The 21797-nt window shown below is 37.4% G+C and overlaps 1 protein-coding gene across 2 annotated transcripts in view; it reads left to right on the forward strand.

Annotated features, from left to right (window-relative positions):
• The first annotated feature begins 16257 nt into the window (after positions 1-16257).
• Positions 16258-21797, forward strand: part of LOC131073317 (cx9C motif-containing protein 4, mitochondrial) — a 42997-nt gene continuing 37457 nt past the window's right edge. Inside the window, exon 1 of one of the 2 annotated variants that reach the window (XM_058009726.1) lies at positions 16258-16436. In XM_058009726.1, coding sequence (XP_057865709.1) covers positions 16354-16436 — 83 coding nt within the window. In that variant the 5' untranslated portion in view covers positions 16258-16353. Of the gene's footprint in view, positions 16437-16468; positions 16996-21797 lie in introns of those variants that run through there. The other variant, XR_009112860.1, reaches the window with a different exon arrangement.

Below are 21797 nucleotides of genomic sequence, written 5' to 3' on the forward strand. Positions count from 1 at the left end.
GTGCTTATTTTTTCATCTACTTTCAGAATCTATGATCAGATTTCAGAGATTTTGAGTGAAAATTGTACTTTCAGATATTGGTCTTATTTGGCCTATTAGGTACTTGTAAATTGCTTGGATCTTAGTTAGATCTCTTGCATTATCAGTTTGAGACTCTTTTGCCCTTATTGAGGCAATTGTAAAATTGTAAATCAGAAGTCCACTTTGCCATTTTTTGCAAGTGGCCCATTGTATACACACTACTTATAAAGTGCCAAATCATCACATTTGGGGGGGGGGGTTCTTTGATTGAGTGAATTTGGGGGGGTGTCTTGTGTGATTGTGCCTCTCTTTGTGCTCTTTCCATTCTTGTTGCAATGAGTCCTAATAAGTTTCCACCATTAACTCCACATAATTATGCATCATGGAAAATTAAAGTATGGAGTAAACTAATGGAAAAGGGTCTCACACACTACATAGATGGAACAATAACAACACCACCTGATCCTAAGGCTGATCCAATTGCTCAATTAGAATGGCTCACAAAGAATTGCATGGCTCTTTGAACCTTACGCAAGTATGTATCAGATGACCTCATTTTTCATATTGAGAAGTGTAAAACAATTAAAGAGGCTTGGGATATGTTTCAGAAATTGTATGGACAAGTTGATGAAATCAGAGGCTATCAGATTGACAATGAGCTCACCAACTTAGATCCCAAGAGTTTTGATACAATCCAAGATTATGTAACCAAAGCAAACGAGCTAAGAGCAAAGCTAAAGGATTGTGGAATTGACAAAAAGGATGCTCAGTTGATCTTCAACTTGTTGGATAAGCTTGCACCAGAATATGCAACATTTGTGTCTAGCTTCCAAACTCATCGTTTGATAGTGGGGAGTTCTTATGTTATGCCTTCATTTGATGCTTTCATAGAAATGTTAATATTGGAACAAACTAAGTTGTTGAACATGGGGTTTCTCAAGTCTTCAAAGTCCAAGGCTTTGGTAGCAAATCAAGGAAATCAAGGAAGTCAAGGCAGAGATTCCAACGAGAAGAAGAAGCAATCCAAGTCTAAGCCACACCAGGAAAAAGGACAATCATCCTCTCCATCACAAGGTGATTTTTCATCCTCTTCCAAGAAGGGGACACCACCTAAGAAGGATAAACCAACTTGTGCATACTGCAAAAAGTATGGTCATGATGAGCATCGATGCCACGCAAAGCAAGTTGATGAGTTAACCAATCTTCTCAAGAAAAACAACATCAACTTGCCATTCGCCTACACAAAGAAGGATTCAACTCCTTCCTCTTCCTCACAGTCTAAGGGAAAAGGGCAAGCATTTGTGTCTACAACAAGTTCTTCACAGCAATGGATACTTGACTCGGGTGCCTCATATCACATGGGTTCTACAAAGGAGCAGTTTTCTTCATTGGAGCCATCCAAGGTACCTCACATTTACATAGGTGATGACACACAAGTAGAGGTTGAAGGGAAAGGTTCAGTTGACATGGATGATGGAACATTTGAGAATGTTCTCTATGTTCCTAACTTGTCTACCAACCTTCTCTCCATCTACCAAATCACTCACTATGGGAATGGGAAAAAGGTTGAGTTTACACCAAATTCAGTTGTGGTAAAGGAACTTGATGATGATGCCTTGGTAGCAGTGGGACAAGTCAATGACAATTCTAGACTTTATTCATTCTCCCACTTTGTGCCAAGTTCACCTTCTAGGGCCTTGCTTACTCATTCAAATTCAGAAAGTAAGCTATGGCATGAGCGGTTTGGTCACCTCAACTACCGCTATCTTCAGCAGCTAAGCACTAAAGACATGGTCACAGGTCTACCTCGAATCAGTTTTTCAGAGGGTGTATGTTCAGGTTGTTCCATGGGCAAGCATCCCGAAGAGAAGTTTGATAAAGGGAAAACTTGGAGAGCTTTGGAAGTTCTTCAACTTGTTCACAGTGATGTAGCAGGTCCATTTCCAGCACCTTCATTCAGTAAGGCCCGTTGTGTTCTTACCTTCATTGATGACTACTCCCGCTTCACTTGGGTCTACTTTCTCATTCATAAGAGTGAAGTATTTGACAGATTTTAGGACTTCAAGACTCGTGCGGAGAAGCAATCAGGGAAAGTGGTCAAGATTCTTCGCATAGATAATGGAAGGGAATATGTGAACAAGAGACTTGAGGATTTTTGTACATTTGAGGGGATTGATCTTCAGCATTCTGTTGCATACACTCCACAACAAAATGGGGTTGCAGAACGCAAGAATAGAACTCTCAAAGAAATGGCTAGTTGTATGATACATGCACGTTCTCTTGATCCCGCCTTTTGGGCAGAGGCTATCAGTTGTGCCACACACATCCAGAATCGGGTTCCTCACAAAGCTTTGCAAGGTATTACTCCTTTTGAAGCTTGGGCTGGTAGGAAACTGATTGTGAGACATTTCAGAGTCTTTGGGTGTCCAGCATGGGCTCGCATACCTCCACAGAAACGCAAGGCATTGGAACCTCGGAGTCGACCTTGCATATTTGTTGGATATCCTGAAGGTGTTAAGGCATACAAATTGATGGATCCAGAGACACATGAGGTATTCATTGAGAGGAGTGTTCACTTTGAGGAAAGATCTCCTAGCTTAGCCTCTCAACCTCCTCCACCTTCCTCCCTTGTGGATAGTGATGTTAGTGATTCAGATGATGAGACTCCCTCAACTCCGACTCGCAGGGTTACACCTCCGCAGGGTCCACTTGTAGTTGAGGAGCCTCGTTCTCCACCTCCACCTAGGCCTTGTTGGGCTCGACAGACACTTGAGTCCGCGGGTTCTCTTGTTGGGGATCCTTCCGATACACGGAGAACTCGATCACAACATCACGATCTTCCACATGCATTCATTGCTACCGCTTCCAATCCACATACTTTTAGGGAAGCATCAGGGGTTCCTGAGTGGGACCAAGCTATGGAGGAAGAGTATAGTTCCTTGATGAGGAACAACACATGGGATCTAGTCCATCTCCCTAAGGGGAGAAAGATGGTTCGATGTAAGTGGATCTATAGGACCAAGTTTGCAGTGGATGGTAGTGTGGATAAGTATAAGGCTCGGCTTGTTGCAAAGGGTTTCTCGCAGGTTGCAGGTGTTGACTATACTGAGACCTTTGCCCCTGTAGCCAAGATGAACTCCATTCGCTTGACACTTGCTATTGCTGCAGATCATGGTTGGGCTATACATCAGATGGATGTGAAAAGTGCTTTTCTTCATGGTGATCTTGATGAGGAGATTTATATGGAGCAGCCACAGGGTTTCATCCAGGATACTTCCTTGGTTTGTAGACTAAGGAAATCTCTCTATGGCCTTAAGCAGGCCCCCAGGGCTTGGTATGCCAAGATGGATTCCTTTCTTCTCTCCTCAGGGTTCACCAGGTGTCATTCTGATCCGAATGTCTACATTTTGCAACAGGATGACTCTCACTTGATACTTGTGCTCTATGTTGATGACTTGATCATTACAGGGAGTACTTCATCCATCATTAGCAGGGTCAAATCTGCTTTGCATGACAGATTTGCTATGACTGACTTGGGTCTTTTGCACTACTTTCTCGGGATTGAGATTTCACAATCACCTTCCAGGATCACACTATCGCAGCCCAAGTATGCTCTTGATCTACTTGCACGATTTCATATGGCTGATTGTAAGCCTGCCCCGACTCCCTTTCTTTCAAGAGTCAAGCTTGAGGCTCATTGTTCTTCTCCACCAGTTGATGCCACTTTGTATCGCCAACTTGTGGGTAGTCTCATCTACTTGACTCATACACGCCCTGATATTTCATTTGTAGTTGGCATGGTTTCCCGCTTCATGCAGGATTCGCATGAGCTTCATTCGAAAGCCACCAAATGCATCCTTCATTACATCTAGGGTACACATCACTATGGGATTCACTATGCAGCAGGCACAGGACTTCGCTTGGTTGGTTACACAGACTTTGATTGGGCTGGCAATCTAGTTGATCGTAAGTCTACTTCTGGTTACAGTTTTCACCTTGGTTTGGGCCCCATTTGTTGGCAGAGCAAGAAGCAACATGCTATTGCTCTCTCTTCGACTGAGGCTGAGTATCGAGGCACTGTTAACGCAACGACTGAGACCATTTGGCTCCAGCAGATTCTCACAGAGTTTGGTTTCACCACTCCACGACCGACAGTTCTACATTGTGACAATCAGAGTGCCATTGCGATCTCGAAGAACCCGGTCCAGCACCAGCGGACCAAACACATCGAGATTCATATGCACTATATCCGAGAGCTCATCCAGGATCAGGTCATTGATTTGCAGTAGTGTCCTACAGCAGAGCAGGTTGCTGACATATTCACCAAACCTTTCACCGAGAGTAAGTTCCAGCAGTTGCAAGCTCTCTTGGGGGTGCGGGATGTGTCATTAGGGGGGGTCAGCTGACTTCTCCTTCCTCTCTTATGGGGGGGACTTTTTCCTCTTTGAGGTTTTGTCCTTCTTCTTTGAGAGTCTTTTGTACATTCATCTCTCTTCTGGGGGGGAGTTTTTTCCCACTGTGTTTTCTCCCTTTCTCCGTTTGTGAGAGATTGCTTTGCATAGTTTTGCTTGCATTTGCATATTGTACATGGGTACCTATCATGGCCTAGTAGCCGAGACCCATCTTGCATTGTTAACTTGAGTCTTCATTCCCCTAAGTTATACTTAAGGGGGGGTGTTGGTGTAAATAAATATTCATTTTGGATATTATTACACTTACTTAAGTTAACTTAGGATAATGCATCTCTTCATAGTTTGGATTTGAGACACTTAGGGAAGTGTGCACTTAGGGATAGAGCTTGTAGGAGAAATTCCACCTTTTGTGGTCTTATTTTTCTGTTACACTCCACATTCAGTGGGTCATCCACCTCTTATGGAATATTATATTATTTCTCCTACCTACCCTTAGTATTTCTTACCTACCCTTGTTTCTCATTGAGCCACATGTCATATTTGTGTGCTCATACATCCATATGGCCTTGCCTATATAAGCAGGCCTCTATTCATTGCATTGGTTAATCCAGTTGATCATTTGTATATTGATGAGAATACAGTTTGTTCTTGTCATTCTATTGTCTCTTTTATGCTTTTCATTGTGCCCTTGATCTTGGCAAAATCCTACAGTAACCCCAAACTTTGACAAGATTTGAAATTTATTCATGATCTCAGGCGTGGATTGCTTAAGAATTTAAACAACCTTACTAACAATTTTTGACGTTCATAAAAATGAAGATGACTTATTCTTCTCCATAGCTAGTAATAACAACCTAATTGACAATATTTGATAATAATATATTTCCAATCAGACTCTTATTACAATTGAAGAACAAGGAATGTGCAAGACGAAGTAAATGTCATTATGAACCATATTTCCTTTGTCCCACAAACTCCTCCTTGTCCTTTGAAAGCATTTATTTCCTAATTACAACATTAACATAAAGAACATTTAATTGCTCTCACTTATGATAGTTGCATTACATTTGGCCCCTCCATGACTGCTACCTTGTGAACTGCAAGGGACACCATGTTGTGGGTAGTCTACTTTCGTTGTGGGTTAGCTATTAGACTTATTATTGCAAGTGTCTTAAAAATCATCCAATCACATTACTACCATTTCTAGTATCATGAGATCATATCCATAGATATTCACAAAATGCATGCATTCATTATATGACATATTTCATCTATCAAACTTAGAAAGTCTTAATAAAGTTTAGGCCAACATCTTTAAAGTGTATGAAATGTCTTATAAATTGTGAGATATAAATAGGTAAAAAAGGGTCAATCCTATAGCCCACAAATGTGCACATTTCATTTAGTTGACATGCACACTAAAGTGGGGGAAAAAATGAGATGAGAGAAATACATACCTTGCCCTTTTATTCTTTTATTTTATAGTCACTTTTTGTCCAATTGGAAATATAGTTTCACAATGCTCAAATTATCTTTTTTGGCACATAAGTTGACTCGAAAATTAAAACCTAAGAGTTGTTAACTTATTCTAGTCCCAAATGGTTCAGAATATCCATATCTATAGTCACTCACATGTCCTTAACTTGACCATGAGAGTAGATTTTTCCCCTAATTAATGTCACACTCACAACCTAGGCATCACAATTAAAATATGTGCTAACCCTCTTATATATTTTGATTGTTAATCATCGACTTACATACCAAATACTTCAAATTAAGCACCAATGATATTGTATTTAGAGACGCCCTAGGTCACTAATTCAAGGAATAATCAAGAATCAAATCATTTTAAAATATTGGATCAAAGAATTAAAATCTTATTTTCTTTACATAAACACTTGTATCAATAAATAATACATTTCAATTTAATAATCTACGTATCTTGCATATCTGTTTGACACTTAAAAAATCTTGGCTACTATCAAGGGGATATAAATGAATTCTCTCTAACAAAAGCAATCCTCTATAGGTGCTTCTCAACACCATTGAATTTTAGATGCAAGTAAAATCACATGCACACAAGTAGAAAGGAGCTAGAGAGTAGAGGACATAATCATACTCCTAGGACTAAACCATGCCAATAGAACTACATAACCAAATTGCAGGTGTGACTTATCTAAGAGAACATTAGACCTTCTAAGAAAATCTATAATATCTTAGACAATGCTAACTCAATTTCATAACTCATATTTTGATTGTTTTTTATTAGGTAAAATAGATTTTGAAGGGGGCCCAAAACCCTTTACATCAAAATGCCACCATCAAGATAAAAATAGGCTAATACCAACAGCTAACCATAAACAACAACAAAAAAAATATACTCGCAACAACGAACAAGGCAAGGACTAAGCCCAAACCAACCTATTGTAATTCCTACATAATTTTAGTAGCTTTCAGGTCCTTATAGATAATCTAGTCATGCATAAAAAATAACCTCTTTGATAATTTGAGAGTGGTCATCTACAATTTTTGATTGGCTCTAAGTCCTTTAAAAGACACATGTTTACCTAAATCAGAATCCTATCCAACAACCTCCTCCTCCTCCCCAACAACATCAATGCCCTCCATCAAGGTCTTGCCTTCCTTTTGCTTCTCGCCTGCCACTAGGATTTGAGCTTTGTCATTCAACATGCAGAGTCCCATAAAATTTCTCTAGACAAAATTCTTGCTGACACTAAACACTGTGTTGAGCTTGTTGTGGACCTTGCTAATAGAGCTTTTCAACGTACTGATTCTTTCCTCTTGGTCTTTTTTCATATACATCCCTTACCACCGACACAATCAAAGCCAACATCTTCTTGGACTCATCCTTCTCCATACCCTTGTTCCCAACACTTTGTAAACTATCCAGTCTCATAACATCTTCTTCCATTTCATCCCAGAGGGGTTTAATGGCACCACAATTAAATCCCCTTCACTTAGTCCTTTTCACCTTGTTACTCTCATCTTCTTCAAAGGACAAAGAAATGGACTCCTCAGAAGCTTTTTGATCCTTGCAAATCTTTCTACCATCACAATCAAGACCAATAAACTCCACTATCAGATCCTACAATACAATCAACTCCACCTTATACACAGACATAGTGCCATTATTCCAGCCTTTCAGGACGACTTTGGTAACCAGTGAGTCATGATTGTGAAGTTTCTCCAAGAAAGCAGTAACCCCCCCTGTAGAGAGCTTACCCTAGATAATGGGGTATTTTTGCCAGTTTTCATGAGAGTTTGGTTCCATTCTATACGTGTCCCCACCCATGGACTCAAGGGAACCACCCAAAAAACAAGAGGGCACCACAATAGGGATGGCATGACAAGAGAAAATAGAGGAGAAAGTGACAAGGAAAGCAAGGTATAAAACACCCGCAATCTGCATGGGATAAAGATAGAAATGATAGGAGATAATCATGATTAGTAAACACAAGGCCACCTTAACGTGCAAACAATAAATGATAGTAGGATCGAGAAGACTCCCCATAACCCAATTCCCTAAGACAAAATCTATGGAGTAATGAATAATCATAAGTGGAAGGTGGTTTTGCCAAAGAGAACCCCATAATAGAGGTGATCTTATGTTTCCTTCGATCAGGGGTGTTCAAGAAGAATATAGACTTATTATGCAGATTGATTCTCTGGCTAGAAGCTACCTCATACTTCATCAAAATATTTTTCAAATATTTTGCTTCTCTCATCGAGGCTTCTCCCATGATAATAGTATCATCCACAAATTGTTGATGGGAGTAGATCTGTGATGAAGAAGAAGGAGAAAGCCCCTTCGGATTCCCAATTGACACCAATTTTTGGATAAGCCTGCCCAAAGCTTCCACCATAATAATGAAAAGAAAAGGGGAAACAAGATCTCCCTACCTAATACCCCGTGAATCGCTAAAAAACCAGAAGGAGAGTCATTAATGATAACAAAGTACCTTGGAGTAGAGATTAGTTGGCCAATAATTTGCACCACCTTGTCGCCAAAATTGAAAGCCGACAAGACTTTAGGGAGAAATTGCAAAATTAACTGTATCATATGCCTTGAGGAAATCCAACTTTAACAAAAAAACTTGCCTTTTTGTTGATCGGGAGAGAATGAATATTCTCATGCATAATGAGGATAGAATCAAGAATTTGGTGACCAAGAACAAACCTAATTTGATGAACAAAAGTGATACACAAAAGGACCCCCTTGATCCACAACACCAACACCTTAAAGATGATTTTATAAATAGAATTACAAAGGCTAATGGGACAAAACTCACCAAAGGAACATGCACCAATAATTTTAGGAATGAGAATAATAAAAATAGTGTTTAACTCCTTCAGTAAGGTCCTACTTGCAAAAAACTCCTTGATAGCCCAAGCCACATCTCTAACCATAGTATCCCAATATATTTGAAAGAAAAAAATAGGGAATCCATCCAATCTTGGTTCTTTGTTTCCTTCAAAAGGTAACACATCAGCTCAGATTTCTTCATCAGAGGGAATCTTACTATGAGATCTATTCATATACTCATAAATAAGATTAGGAATCTCCTTAAGGAACTTTTCTTGACCTTCCAAATCAAGGTTATGTTCATCAAAAAGCATATTAGAAAACAATTTTGAAGCCGCTAGCATAAAATCTTCATCCTTATCAAGAGTAGCTCCACCATGAATAATGGATTTGATTCTGTTGGAAGATTGATGCTTTAAACTGGAAAGATGGAAAAACTTAGTATTAAGATCACCACATTGAAGCGAAAGGGCCATTGATCTTTGCTTCCAGAGTTCTTCTTCTTTAGAAATAATATCATGAGGTTGGATAAAAGGTCAATTTCTTGCTCAATAAGCCTAGGAACAACACCATTGTCTAGATCAAATTATAGACATCATCAAGATCTCCCTAAATCTTCATCTTAGAATGGAAAATGTGACCAAAGGTAGATTTAATCCAACACACCACATTAGATGTTGCAAGGTGTGCACCCTTTGTCTCCTTGTGTTATGCAACCTAGCGCTTGGGTTTGTGACATGGCTTAACTGCCTCCTATGGATTTTATAAGTCTAGTGGTTGTATCGAGCATTAATAGGTCGATCTTTTGATACAATGACAACCATACTTATAACGAGTGGTATCAGAGCCCAGGTCACAGGTTCAAACCCCCTTCCTTGCGCTGGGGGGATTGTTGCAAGGTGTGGGCCCTTGGTCTCCTTGTGATGTGCAAAACAACGCTCATGTTTGTGACATGGCTTAATCGCCTCCTATGGGTTCTATAAGTCTAGTGGTTGTATCAGGCATTAACATGTTGATCTTTTGGTGCAACGACAATTGTACTTCTAACATTACATTTCACTGAGGCAAGATTTTAGCAACCCAAAACATGGTTGAACCATCCACATTCACCTCCCACCACTTCCAAAATTTGTATCTAAGATCCAGATATTGATCCCACGTCTTCTCAAATTAGAAGGATAAACTCTTCTTTCAACCCATAACATTAGTAGAAAGGGAAATAGGGAAATGATCTGAACCTGATTTAGTAAGATAAATAAGGCACATGAGTAGGACAACATCCAGTCAGGTGAGATATGAGCCCAATCCAATTTAACCTAAATGAGCTCCTCACTACCATGCCTATTAGACCAAGTAAAAGACACTCCTTGCAGATCCAAGTCCAACAACCCTTACGAATTAATAAAGAGCGACAAATCCAATCTACTATCATCAACCACCTGAGAGCCACCCTTTTTATCATCATCATCTTTTAAGGTAGTGTTAAAGTCCTCCATAATCAACCATCTCTCATATTGATATAGAGATTTAAAGGAGACCAAATAGCTCCACAACCTTTTCCCTACTCCCTTATTATTTAGAGCATAAATATTGGAAACAAATCCATGAGGCCTCAACCCTAGGTCTTAAAAATGGGTCGCAAGATGATTTGAATCAGTGCAGATTTCCACACCCTTAATAGTCTTAGGATTTTAAAAAGTAGCAATGCCACTAGAGGCACCATCAACATCGGAATAGTGGATCCCACAGTCTCTATAGGAACAACTTAATTCTATTGAATTTTTCACACTACATCTTGATCTTGTGTATGAGAAAAATATCCGATTTATGATCCCTCACCATGTTAGTAAAGAGATCATGTTCATGGGGGTTATTTATCCCCTTTATATTCTTGAAGAAAATCTTCATTTTACTTTCCAAGGTGTGTCGGTTAGGCCCATCTCTAGAAGAGTCTTCTGGGTCCCTTCAACAATCTCTAATTTATTCTATTTATCTTAGCTTTGTTGGCTAGTAGGTCTACCTTGGCCCTTAATCTTTGATCCACAATCAACTCTTTGAAGATTACAGATCATCATTTCTAGACTATTGGAGTGAGAAGAAGGCTTCCTCCTTTGTTTGGATTTAACCAAAGTAAAGGAGGCTCTTCAGCCTCGGTAGAAGAGAACACATTTGATAGAAAGCTCTCTCTGAGATCCTCTGGCCTAGTGAAGCTTGGACCCACTTTCTTGACTTGGGAGACACCCCTAAATCTAGGGGAAGGCAACGCCTTGTTGGAACCCCTCAACCTCCGTCCATTAGTCACAAGCCCTACAAGGGTGACTCAATTGAAACACAAACGATCTCAAAAGGCTACCAACAAAACCATCCTCCACAAGTGACGTAATAACTGCAAAGGCAACAAGGGTGGCCGAACACACATCAAAAAACCCTTCAACACCCCCATACCCAATCAAAGGGTCCTTGGAAGGAGATCCAGACCCAACATGTGGTATAACAACAACAACCTCCAAATTATTAACGTTGGAGCCATCCTCCTTGGAACAAGAAACATTAGAACCAACCCCTCTTGTAGCATCTCCCATCTTGTTATCAACTTTACATGAATTTTTTCCTTCCATACTTTATGGGTTTTCTTTGGGGCCTTGGAAGGACATTTTTTAGCCCAGTGACCAACCTTCTTAGAATGAAAATAGGCAAAAGGGATAGACTCATAATCAATGGTTTGAATCCATTTGCCAAGCTTGGAATTGATTGAAATTTCATTAGGAAGGTTAATTGATTGGTCCACACACACATGCAATTGAGCATAAACCAAATGCCTCATATAAGTAGCCATATAGTCAACAAAAAATAAGTTACCAGAACAAGGCGCAATCCCCCTAAAGATATCTTCATCCCAAAATTTAAAGGGTAAGCCTGACAATCTGACCCAAGCATGGGCCTCATTACAAGACTAGTCACATGGATTCAAGCCAAGTTCCCATCTTTTAAGAGCCAAAGAAGAGCGACCAAGCATCCATAGACCCCTGGTCAAGATAACAATCAAGTCTTCCTCACAGGTAAAGGAGAAATAGAAGAAACCTTTAGCCATGACAACAATATCGATATGGCCTTTCTTATTCCATTTTATAGATACCATAACACAAACCGATTCAATATTTGAATGGGGATCAACAAATTTACCAACCAAAGAGCATTCCATAGCAAAGATACCCTTATCCACAATGCAGTTTGAAATCAAAATAGAAAAAACCCCAAAATTAGGATCAAAAGAATGAATCACAAGGGAAAAGGAATTCTTTCCTTTCAAGCACGAGCCAAAAAGTTTTGACCACTTCAAATTTTGGTTAGCTGACAAATCTTGAATCTTCCACTTACTAGCATCCAAAACAATAGAGGAGGGGTCTTCAAAAACATTACCTGCAAAAGACGGCCATGGGATTATGGTCGAGACACATGATCACTCGTACCTATACCATTGGGTCCCACATCGGCCAAAATCATAGAACTTTGTCTGAAGCGCTGGCTTGCTATTGAGAAAATGTGCGTCCTCTACTTGGTACCTTGTAATCAATTGGATCAAAAAGTCGTTACCACCTTCTGTCCCCATGGTTGACACAACATCTACACCGTTCTTGCAATCTTCCAAGATCCTCACCTTACTTGAATTCAAATTCTCCTTTCCTCCAAATGACAACTCCATTGATTCATGCTTCCATTTCATATATTTTGATTGTTACTCACTACTACATCAAGAAATCAATGATCAATAAACCAAGAACTATAAAATCAAAATAAACTATTTTAACCATCTCATTTTCAATTTAATTTACAATTTGAACTCTTTATTTAAATCTAATTATATTTATTATTTATATAAATAAAATTAGCCTCACAATTATATTATTTTCATACTATAAATATAGATTTATTAAAAAAAAGAAGAAGCTTCAATTTAATAATTAGATTATTATGCTGAAGGCGTACCTTATATGAGATGCACTACTTGACTTTTGAAATCTACAATTGAAAATAAAAGAAAACCAATGCAAGACAATTGGAAGCATATCCTTCGTTCATCACTTTTTTGTTATTTTTTACTGTCACATTTTGTGGTTGCCTTTCACTGTTTTGCTTTCTATTGGTTTTTCGCTTCCTCTTTACTTCGCCCACCATTTTACATTGTTTCAAGTGATGCTTGTGTTGGCATATATGATTTCCAATACATTTATATACAATTTCAACTACTTTAATTGCTTAAAAATAATAAAAGTACATTGAATATGCAAATCTTTAAAATGTCAAAAGAGCCTTTGATTGGTTTAAATTGTCATTTGTAGATTCAACTTTAATCCTTTGCATTTTAGCCCTTTTTTTCAAAATGTAAGGCCAAAAATATGCGATGGGTAGCTTGCATAAACAAAATTTTTCAAATGCACCAAGCAAAGTTTTTCACTCTTGCCCAAAGGATTAATGAATTGTTGTGTCTACTTTAAATTGGACAGCCCATAGTCTAAAATGGTACTCCAAAGTTTCTTTGATCTAATGTATCAAATACAAATACAAAATAAATGGTTATGGAATTTCAACAAGCTTGAGAGGACTGAAAGGAAAGGATAAAATTGGAAAGTACATGAAATTCAAATGGTATAAAGTATATTGGCAAATGTACTCTTGTAAGCAAATTTGAACCCTCACTATTAAAAGAGCATTAGAAACAAATGTAATTAAAAAAATCACTTTCAAAATAGTGTCATAAAAAATTAGATATAATTTAATTTCAAACATATAAAGAATTGAGTTAATAGAGATTTATATTAAATTATTTGAAATGAAAATGAAAGAGATTAGAATTTAAATTTTATTTGATGGAGTGTTTAATATAAATTGTAAATTGATTTCAAATTAAATAAAGGAGGTGATTGAAATTAAAGAGGTGACTATTGAGAATACAAGTGACAACGATCTTATCTAAGGTGAGAATTGATCTTGAATTTTATGATTATATTTTGATCATATTTAATTTTTTGGTATTTGTAATATTTGTTTACTTGATGATAATTGAAATAAGAAAAAATATTGGTGGTGCTAAGGAGCACTCTAGAACTTATATGCAAAGATTGAAATCTAGGTTGTATTTACAATTTAGCTAAGTCTCGAAATTAAATTAATAGTAAAAATGAAAGCTATAAAAGGTGGCAATACATGTCAATTTAAGATCTTAATGAATGTTGTTGAATTTTTATTTAATTGTCAATTGTTTATATAAGTTGATAAATGACTATGTTCTAAGAAGCATATTGAATTTCGCTTGATTATTCGTTGAAAGGTTGATTATTTCTAATGTTTGACATTGGGCCACTGATCATTGGTTCACCAACTAAAGAAGGCAAGATTGCATGCTTTTGTCAATGTTGTCCAATCATTATGTGATTATTGGATCTTCACATCAGTTGAATCATTATTAATTGTTAATTGTTGATTGTTGATATAAGTTGATAAATGACTATGTTAGAAAGTGTACTAAAAGTGTGCTTTAATATTGAATTTCGATTGATTATTGGTTGAAAGGTTGATTATTATTGGTGTTTAAGAAAGCATCACTAATCATGGATCCACCTTCTAAATGAGACAAGATTGTGTGCTTTGTGAATGTTATCTAATCATTATGTGGTCATTGGATCTTCACATCAGTTGAATCATGATTAATTGTCATTTGTTGATTGTTGATGCAAGGCCAAGGAGATGAAGTTCTCTCTCTCATGCTTTCTCTCTATATAATATTTAATTATACATTAATTTAATATGTTTAATTTATATTTATTATTATATTTTATACAATAGAAATTATTCAATATAAATATAAATATGGAAAGGGAGAGTGAGGGAGATAAATAATGAGAGATGGAGTGTGATTGTAAGAGAAAAAAATTGGTGTTTAAGAAAACAAGAAAGAGAGACCAAGAATTCTTACCTTCCCTCTTTGTCTCTCCCTCTTTCTAAATCTATTAGAAACCTTCGCTTCTCCCCCCCTCTCTCTCTACTATATTTCTCTACTTAGATCCTCTATCCTCTCTATTTATCCCCTAGTTCTCCCTTCCAATCTATCTATTTATATATATCTATTTGCATCTCTTTCACTCACACACACAATTACTATTTCTCCCTCCTTATCTCTCTTTCTATCTCCCTCTTCTCTCTATCTCCTCCTTTATCTCTCTTTTACCCCCACTATCTCTATCTCCCCATGTCTCCCTCTCCCTCTCTATCACTATCTCTTATTCACTCCATCTATCACTCTCTTTGTATATATTTATCTCCCTCACTCCCTCTATCTTTCACATTTTATATCTATCTCTATCTCCTAGTTCCCCTATACCTTCCCAGCTCTCTATATAATTCTCTACCTCTCTCCCTCTCCTTCTTCCTCTCTCTATATTGATCCATCATACTCTATCTCCCCTCTTCTCTCTCTCACCCTCCTCTAATTATCTATCTCCCTTTCTCAACCACCCTTTTTATCTCCCTCTTTCTCTCTATCTCTCTGTATATCCCCCTCCCTCACTCCCTCTCTATCCCCTACCTATCTCTCTATCTATATGCTTCCCCCTTTCTCTTCTCATATATCTCTATCACTCCCTCTTTCTCTCTTTTTCTCTCTATCTCCCCCAATTTCTCTCTTCCTCTCTCCATATATATTTTTCTATCTCCACTTCTCTCTATTCAAGTATCTCTCTATATTTTTGTATATCTCTATCACTCACTACCCCTATATCTCTCCCTCTCTCTACATCTCTCTATATATCAGTTCCTAGATCTCTATCTTTCTATCTATCCCTTTCTCATTCTCTTCCTATCTCTCACTCTATATATTTATCTCTTCCATCTCTACCTATCCCTCTCTCCTCCCTCTTTATATATTCCCCTCATTTCCATATCCATCTCCATCTCTATCTCTATCTTCCTCTTTACCTCTATTTCCTTAAATCCCTCCATCTCTCCCTTTTTCTACCCCTACCCCTCCATCTCTCTATTGCAAACATAACATTAGCCTATTGGTAATGGAGCTTGATTATCTTCTTAATTAAGAGGTTTTGCTTTAGTTATTCTTATATCCCTAGACTACTTGTATAGTTGATGTGAAGATATCATTTCTCAATTGAGACCTTTATTGCACAAACAACATCATTTTCTAAACGGTGTACCAATTGATCTCATATACTATAAAACTGTATGCAAAAAATATACCAAATTTTTTCCTAATTGACATTCCACACCTCTTCGACGTACCCATTACACACCGAGATGCAATTGCTAGTAAATATTTTTTATATTATCTAAAAATGACGACCGAATAATCTATAAAACAAAAACAAAAAAATTATTAACAATATTACTTTATATAATATCCATTGTCTTTTTTAATCTTAAATCTTCTCCTATAAATATTGATAATAAAAAAAAAGCTACCCGTTTTATCTAATCTCTAATATCTATAGTTTTATAAGCAATATGTACAAGTCTAGAAAGTATTTCTGAGGGTAACCGTAAGCTATATATTTAACCTGGGATGGTTATTCTTCTCAACGACTCAGAATGCCAAAGGACAGGGAACCTTGCCAGCGAGAGGCGTGTGACATTCAATCTTGTCTTACCAAGAACAATTTCAAGTCTGAGAGGTAAGTAAATAAAATCCACCTTTGCAAAATTTCATATTCTCCATTTGATTTGTGCAAATTTGAATACCATAGAACGAAAATTATAAAATATATCATATAGGTCAAAAACACCAGTAATCCATGGAATTACAGGACGCAAAATATAGCACATAGCAGACCAATGAGTAGATTATATCGTTGAATCAATACAGAGCCAAGGATACACAAAAATGTCACCATAAAAGCAACCCAAAAGTCCCACAAGATCTTCCTCATTTCCATATAGACAACTTACATAGGCTGTAGCTGTTTACTTTTTAGCATCATAAATCTTTTCTTCAATACCCTAGAGAATGGTCATATAGGAAGCACTTTCCTTGTTGATTCATGTGACAGGTTCCCAAATAATAATTTCTCGCTGTAAATTTTCTCCATTATCAATAAGGCTCTTTATTTTCAAGGAGACCTAGTTTGGTCTTTTGGCTGAGGACCTATATCTGCAAATGTGAAGTTATGAGTTTTATTCAACTTTATCCCAGTGTGCACATGTTGCATCGAAAGTTACTACTACCTTTTTCAGGTAATGCTTGTAAATGAAGTAGCTGAAATTAAAATGTAATTGCTTGTAAAATTAGGCAAGTGGAAAAGAAATGGAACTTCACATGCCTGCATATCAGCATCTCATATTACCTTGAGTCCTCCATTGTAAAAAATGGATGCATGTTTATTTGTAGGCAAAGTAAAACTAGTCTCTGAGGCCTACCAGGCATCAACAACTGGTTATTTGGCAATTGATCATCATCGGTACTTTCTGTCAGAAAATTGAGTTTACGTGGCAATTGATCATCATCGATTCGTCTTGTAAGAAAAATGAATTGGTGGATGCAAGCACTGACTGTATACAGTTCATTATCCTCTCAACTGGTCAATATTATTGGCTTCATTCATCTTGCCAAATATTTTTTTAAAGGACAGAGAGCAAAAACTGGTCAATGTTCTAGAGGGTGTCTGTTTCTGTAACCCCAAGTAACTGGACTTTACTATATACTTTATTAGATGCAAAGATTGTTATGTGGCCTAGACTACAAACATCCTAAAGGACACTTGGCTTGTTAAAGCTGGCAATATGAGTAGATGAAGAATTTGTTGATGTGTTGCAGTCTGTCTTCAAGCTTCGTTTAATCTTATACTAACACAAAGTTGCATAAGTAAATTGACAAAAACATTAGGTCTGAACTGTAATGCTACGCTTCTATGGATTTAGTTTACTTGCATATTTGCAATATATTACAACCCTTATTGTAGCTTTGAATTAGCATCAAATGAGTAGTAAATTGCATGGAAATATTACTAAACCTGAGGGCAGATGATTAAGAAAAGCATTCACCATAAAATTGAACAAATATAGCTTAAGACCCTAGTGTGGAGAAAATTAGCCTGACAGGATCTTCATGACTTCCTTAAGTTTAATATTCAAGTACAAAGTGGCTAAAGTGGCTATGGCACTTCGTGTAAGCAATAGAACTGAATACTTCATAAGGATTGCTCTTTACATTTTTCATATTTTGCTTTACTTAACTTCATTCATAAACTCTCAAGAACATGAGGAAAAGTAATGCATCAATTCCAATTTAAAGTAAGGTGTAGAAGTCGGAAAGCCAACTAAGTGACCTTTTCTCCTCCACATTTAACCTGGATTAATAGACAATGAAGTTCGTTGTACATTCAACTTGCATGATTTACATCACATTTACATATTTAGATGGGTCTACCTAGAACATACTTCCCATATGATGAGTTTTTTGTTCCCTAAAAATACTGTTGGACTAAAGGTGAAAAATAATTCCATCGTCTTTCCCTTGTCCATCCGTTTGGCTTGTTTGGGGTGTTGTCCCTTGGGACTTACAGGCCAATGCTCTTTTTCCACTTTCCTTGATGGTTGCTACAGGTTTTGGAGTAAGGTATTCTGTTCAACAGGTCTATAACTATCTCAAGCCAAATCATCAACATTAGGTAAAAATTTGCTGTTCATTCTCATCAAGCAATGTGTCATAGCCTCAATCTGACATACAATGCACAAAATGAAATTATCTTACAAAGTAAGACTTCACAATTTCATCAAATCGTGTATCTTGTTACAGTCGCCATCTCCAGCAAGTCGGGATATCGCAGGCTGATTAGGGGAGACATTCAAGAATGAACCTCACTGTTAAGTCTCATTTCACAATCAATCGGGTCATTAGTACTAAGTAAGGAGCGTCGATCTCTGAATTTTATACATCAATACTAATTAATAGTCACTTCTGGAGGCAGTGGCAGTATTAATACTTACTATCTTAACTAAGTCACTAAGTCATGGACAATTGATCAAGGCAGCGATAACTACATAATTAATAATCATGATCTTTAAGGCAGCGCTCAAGTTGAATTAAAAGCCACGTCTCTTGGGAAAGGAGATCCCCATCAAAAGGGGTGCAACACTTCAATTGGATATAGACATATAAAAGGAAGATATATTATAGGAAGAAAGGGCATCGAAGGAGAAAAAGAATAAAAGACATGGAGTCTGTATTTAGAGGAAATCAGGATTAAAATATTATCAGCAGCAGAGCAGTAGACTGGTATGCTGTATTGTGCTTATGATCATATACTTGTTCATTTATGTTGTGATATGTCAGCCCTATATATAAATGTAATACAAGTTATTGTATATTCTGTTATAAATACATACAAAGAAGCATTGTCAATAAGATTGCATTTGATCATAAAAATAGATTAGATTTATACTTAATTTCTTATACATTCACAATGCATGAAAGACTATATTATCAATGGCCTAGTCTTTAATCATTTGCTATTGCCTGCGAGAGGATAGGTTGGTGTGTGTAGGGAGAGGCAGAGTAAATCCTCACAGGATAGTTAAGCCCAAGATGGGGTATGGACGGAGTCCCAAAACCTTGAGGGAGCCTACTTGTAGACTGGCTTCCAAGCGCCCTATGACAGTAAATCCCTGTCCTCCATCAGGGTTAGGAAAGAAGTAAGGATGGGGCTCAAATATAATAATTATTGACTGTATTATGAATAATTTTTTCTCTAGTTTTAATAATCTGATTGAAGGCATGATAAGTGTGGTGATATACGGTTTAATTATGGGAAACAAGCTTACTCCCAGTAGGGGACATTACACAATGAAGGTTGAAACCATTTCAAATCCTTTAGATTTATAATTGAACGTATATTTCTGTGTGGGGGAAAATAAAGTCCAAAAGCATTAGCACCAAACCGATTTACTATTTGAAATTGGCAATTATTGGCAGGCATATTTCACCAGCATGCCATTGCCAATTTCCAAGGAGAAGAAGAGTTGATCAAGAATTTATGATGAACCTGGCAGAGAGATCACACAATGAAGAAGAAAAGGGTGCGCTAACTATGGGATAATTGAATTGCAATGAACATGTGGACTATAGCTAAATGCCACTTGCTATGAAGATCATGAGACTGTTGCCCTATAGCTGTTTGTTAAGGTCAGGGATTGTTTGAGGGATGATCCCATGTGTAGCTGGTGAAATCCTAGTCACCTAGGATGCCTATAAATATCCATGAACCTTCAACTTGTATGGCAGTGATCAATGGACCGACTGATTGACTAAGAGGTTAACATGATTGTAATGCCCCTTTTTGTAAAATGCCCCAGTTTTCCCTAGATTACAACTCTTAGTTATTAAGGGTGGGTTAGAGAGGTAATTCCTTTATCTCTTTAATGAAAAACAAACCCTACAAACAAGTTAGGAAATCAATCTATAACATATAAGTGATTAATAATTACAAACATACTAACTATAAAACAAAGAAAGACTGATTATGATCCATAAAGTAAAGAAGCACTAACTATGATGAAACTGCTGGAATCAAGGAACACTGGGAGGGGGGAGGGTGAATCAGTGTTTTACAATCTTTAACATTATTAATCTGATTCTTCAACCATTTGATGCAAATCAACAAAAGAAAGATGCAAACACATACAACAAATATCCACAACACCATAACACAAGATTTATATGTGGAAAACCCGGTCAAGGGAAAAACTACGGTGGGATTGAGACCCTCAATATTAATATACTCTGTCAGAAGTATAGAAATATTACATAAGGGAAATGCACATGCATTCAGGCACACTGCCTAGAGCTCACTGCTCAAATTACAATAAGGGCTACAATCCTGGAAGGCTCACTGCCTTACAAAGTGATTACAAAAGATAATTGGGATGTCTGAACTGATAAACAGCATCTGCAAATGCCAAAATATAGTTTCGGTTAAGCACAAAGTACATAATCTTACACTGCTCTGCTATGCTGCTCTGTTCTGCTGTTCTGCTATATTCCGGAGCACAAATCCTTTACTTGCGCACAATCGCTCAAAAATACTTTCCACACTACCACCGATATAAAAAATGACAATATCAATCGCTCTTATATATTTGCAACATGAAATTAGGTCTTCTACATGTCAGCCCAAAAATGCATAACACACAAATGAAACGTGTTCTCCAAGTTGGCTGAATCCGAACCAAAACAATCATGTGGATCAAAAAGAATTGTCCACATGCTACCAAAATTGTCTAGCAACGTGCCACGATCACACAACTGAGCACCAAAATCAATCCACATAATCTGCACAATGATTATTTACACAGGATTGCTGATGAACACTGTTCTGCCTAAAAACCTGTATACTGGATCTTCTAACTCACTCCAGAATCAACACCAGAGGCCACAAACTTGGAATATGGTAGATAACATATCCATAATGCTTCCCTCAGATCCGCAACACAAAATATTCAATAGAAATGAAATGCCAACCAAATTACTGCATACTGCCGGATGACCTGTTCTATCTCACAAGACCTAACCAAAACTCAATCACTCTTCCGGTATGAACAAATCATGAACTGCAGATGCGTGCATTAGCATTAGTTGCCATCAATGACAACATCTGACTACCTGTGTAGTGTCTCTTGCCAACAGAAACTTAAATAATTTTGCAAACAACACTGTAATGTAAAGATCAGGATTCCTGGGTCATAACCATAGGAATCCTCATTATCTTGATAGGGTGCCTTAGTAACGGTTCTCCCCAATCAAGTCACTTTGTGAGGGTGCCTTAATAACGGTTCTCCCTCAATCCTAAAGAGGGTGCCTCATTAACCATTCTCCCTTTGTCTAAGAGGGTGCCTTATTAATCGTTCTCCCTCTGTCTGAGAGGGTGCCTTAATAGTGGTTCTCTCTCTAGAGATAGAGTTTAGCAGTATCATAGATCAGATTCATAAACATGAATATATTGCCAACCAAATATGCAGAATGTTATCAGCATCAGTCATAA

This window comes from Cryptomeria japonica, chromosome 5, assembly GCF_030272615.1.
Source record: "Cryptomeria japonica chromosome 5, Sugi_1.0, whole genome shotgun sequence".
Lineage (NCBI taxonomy): Eukaryota > Viridiplantae > Streptophyta > Pinopsida > Cupressales > Cupressaceae > Cryptomeria > Cryptomeria japonica.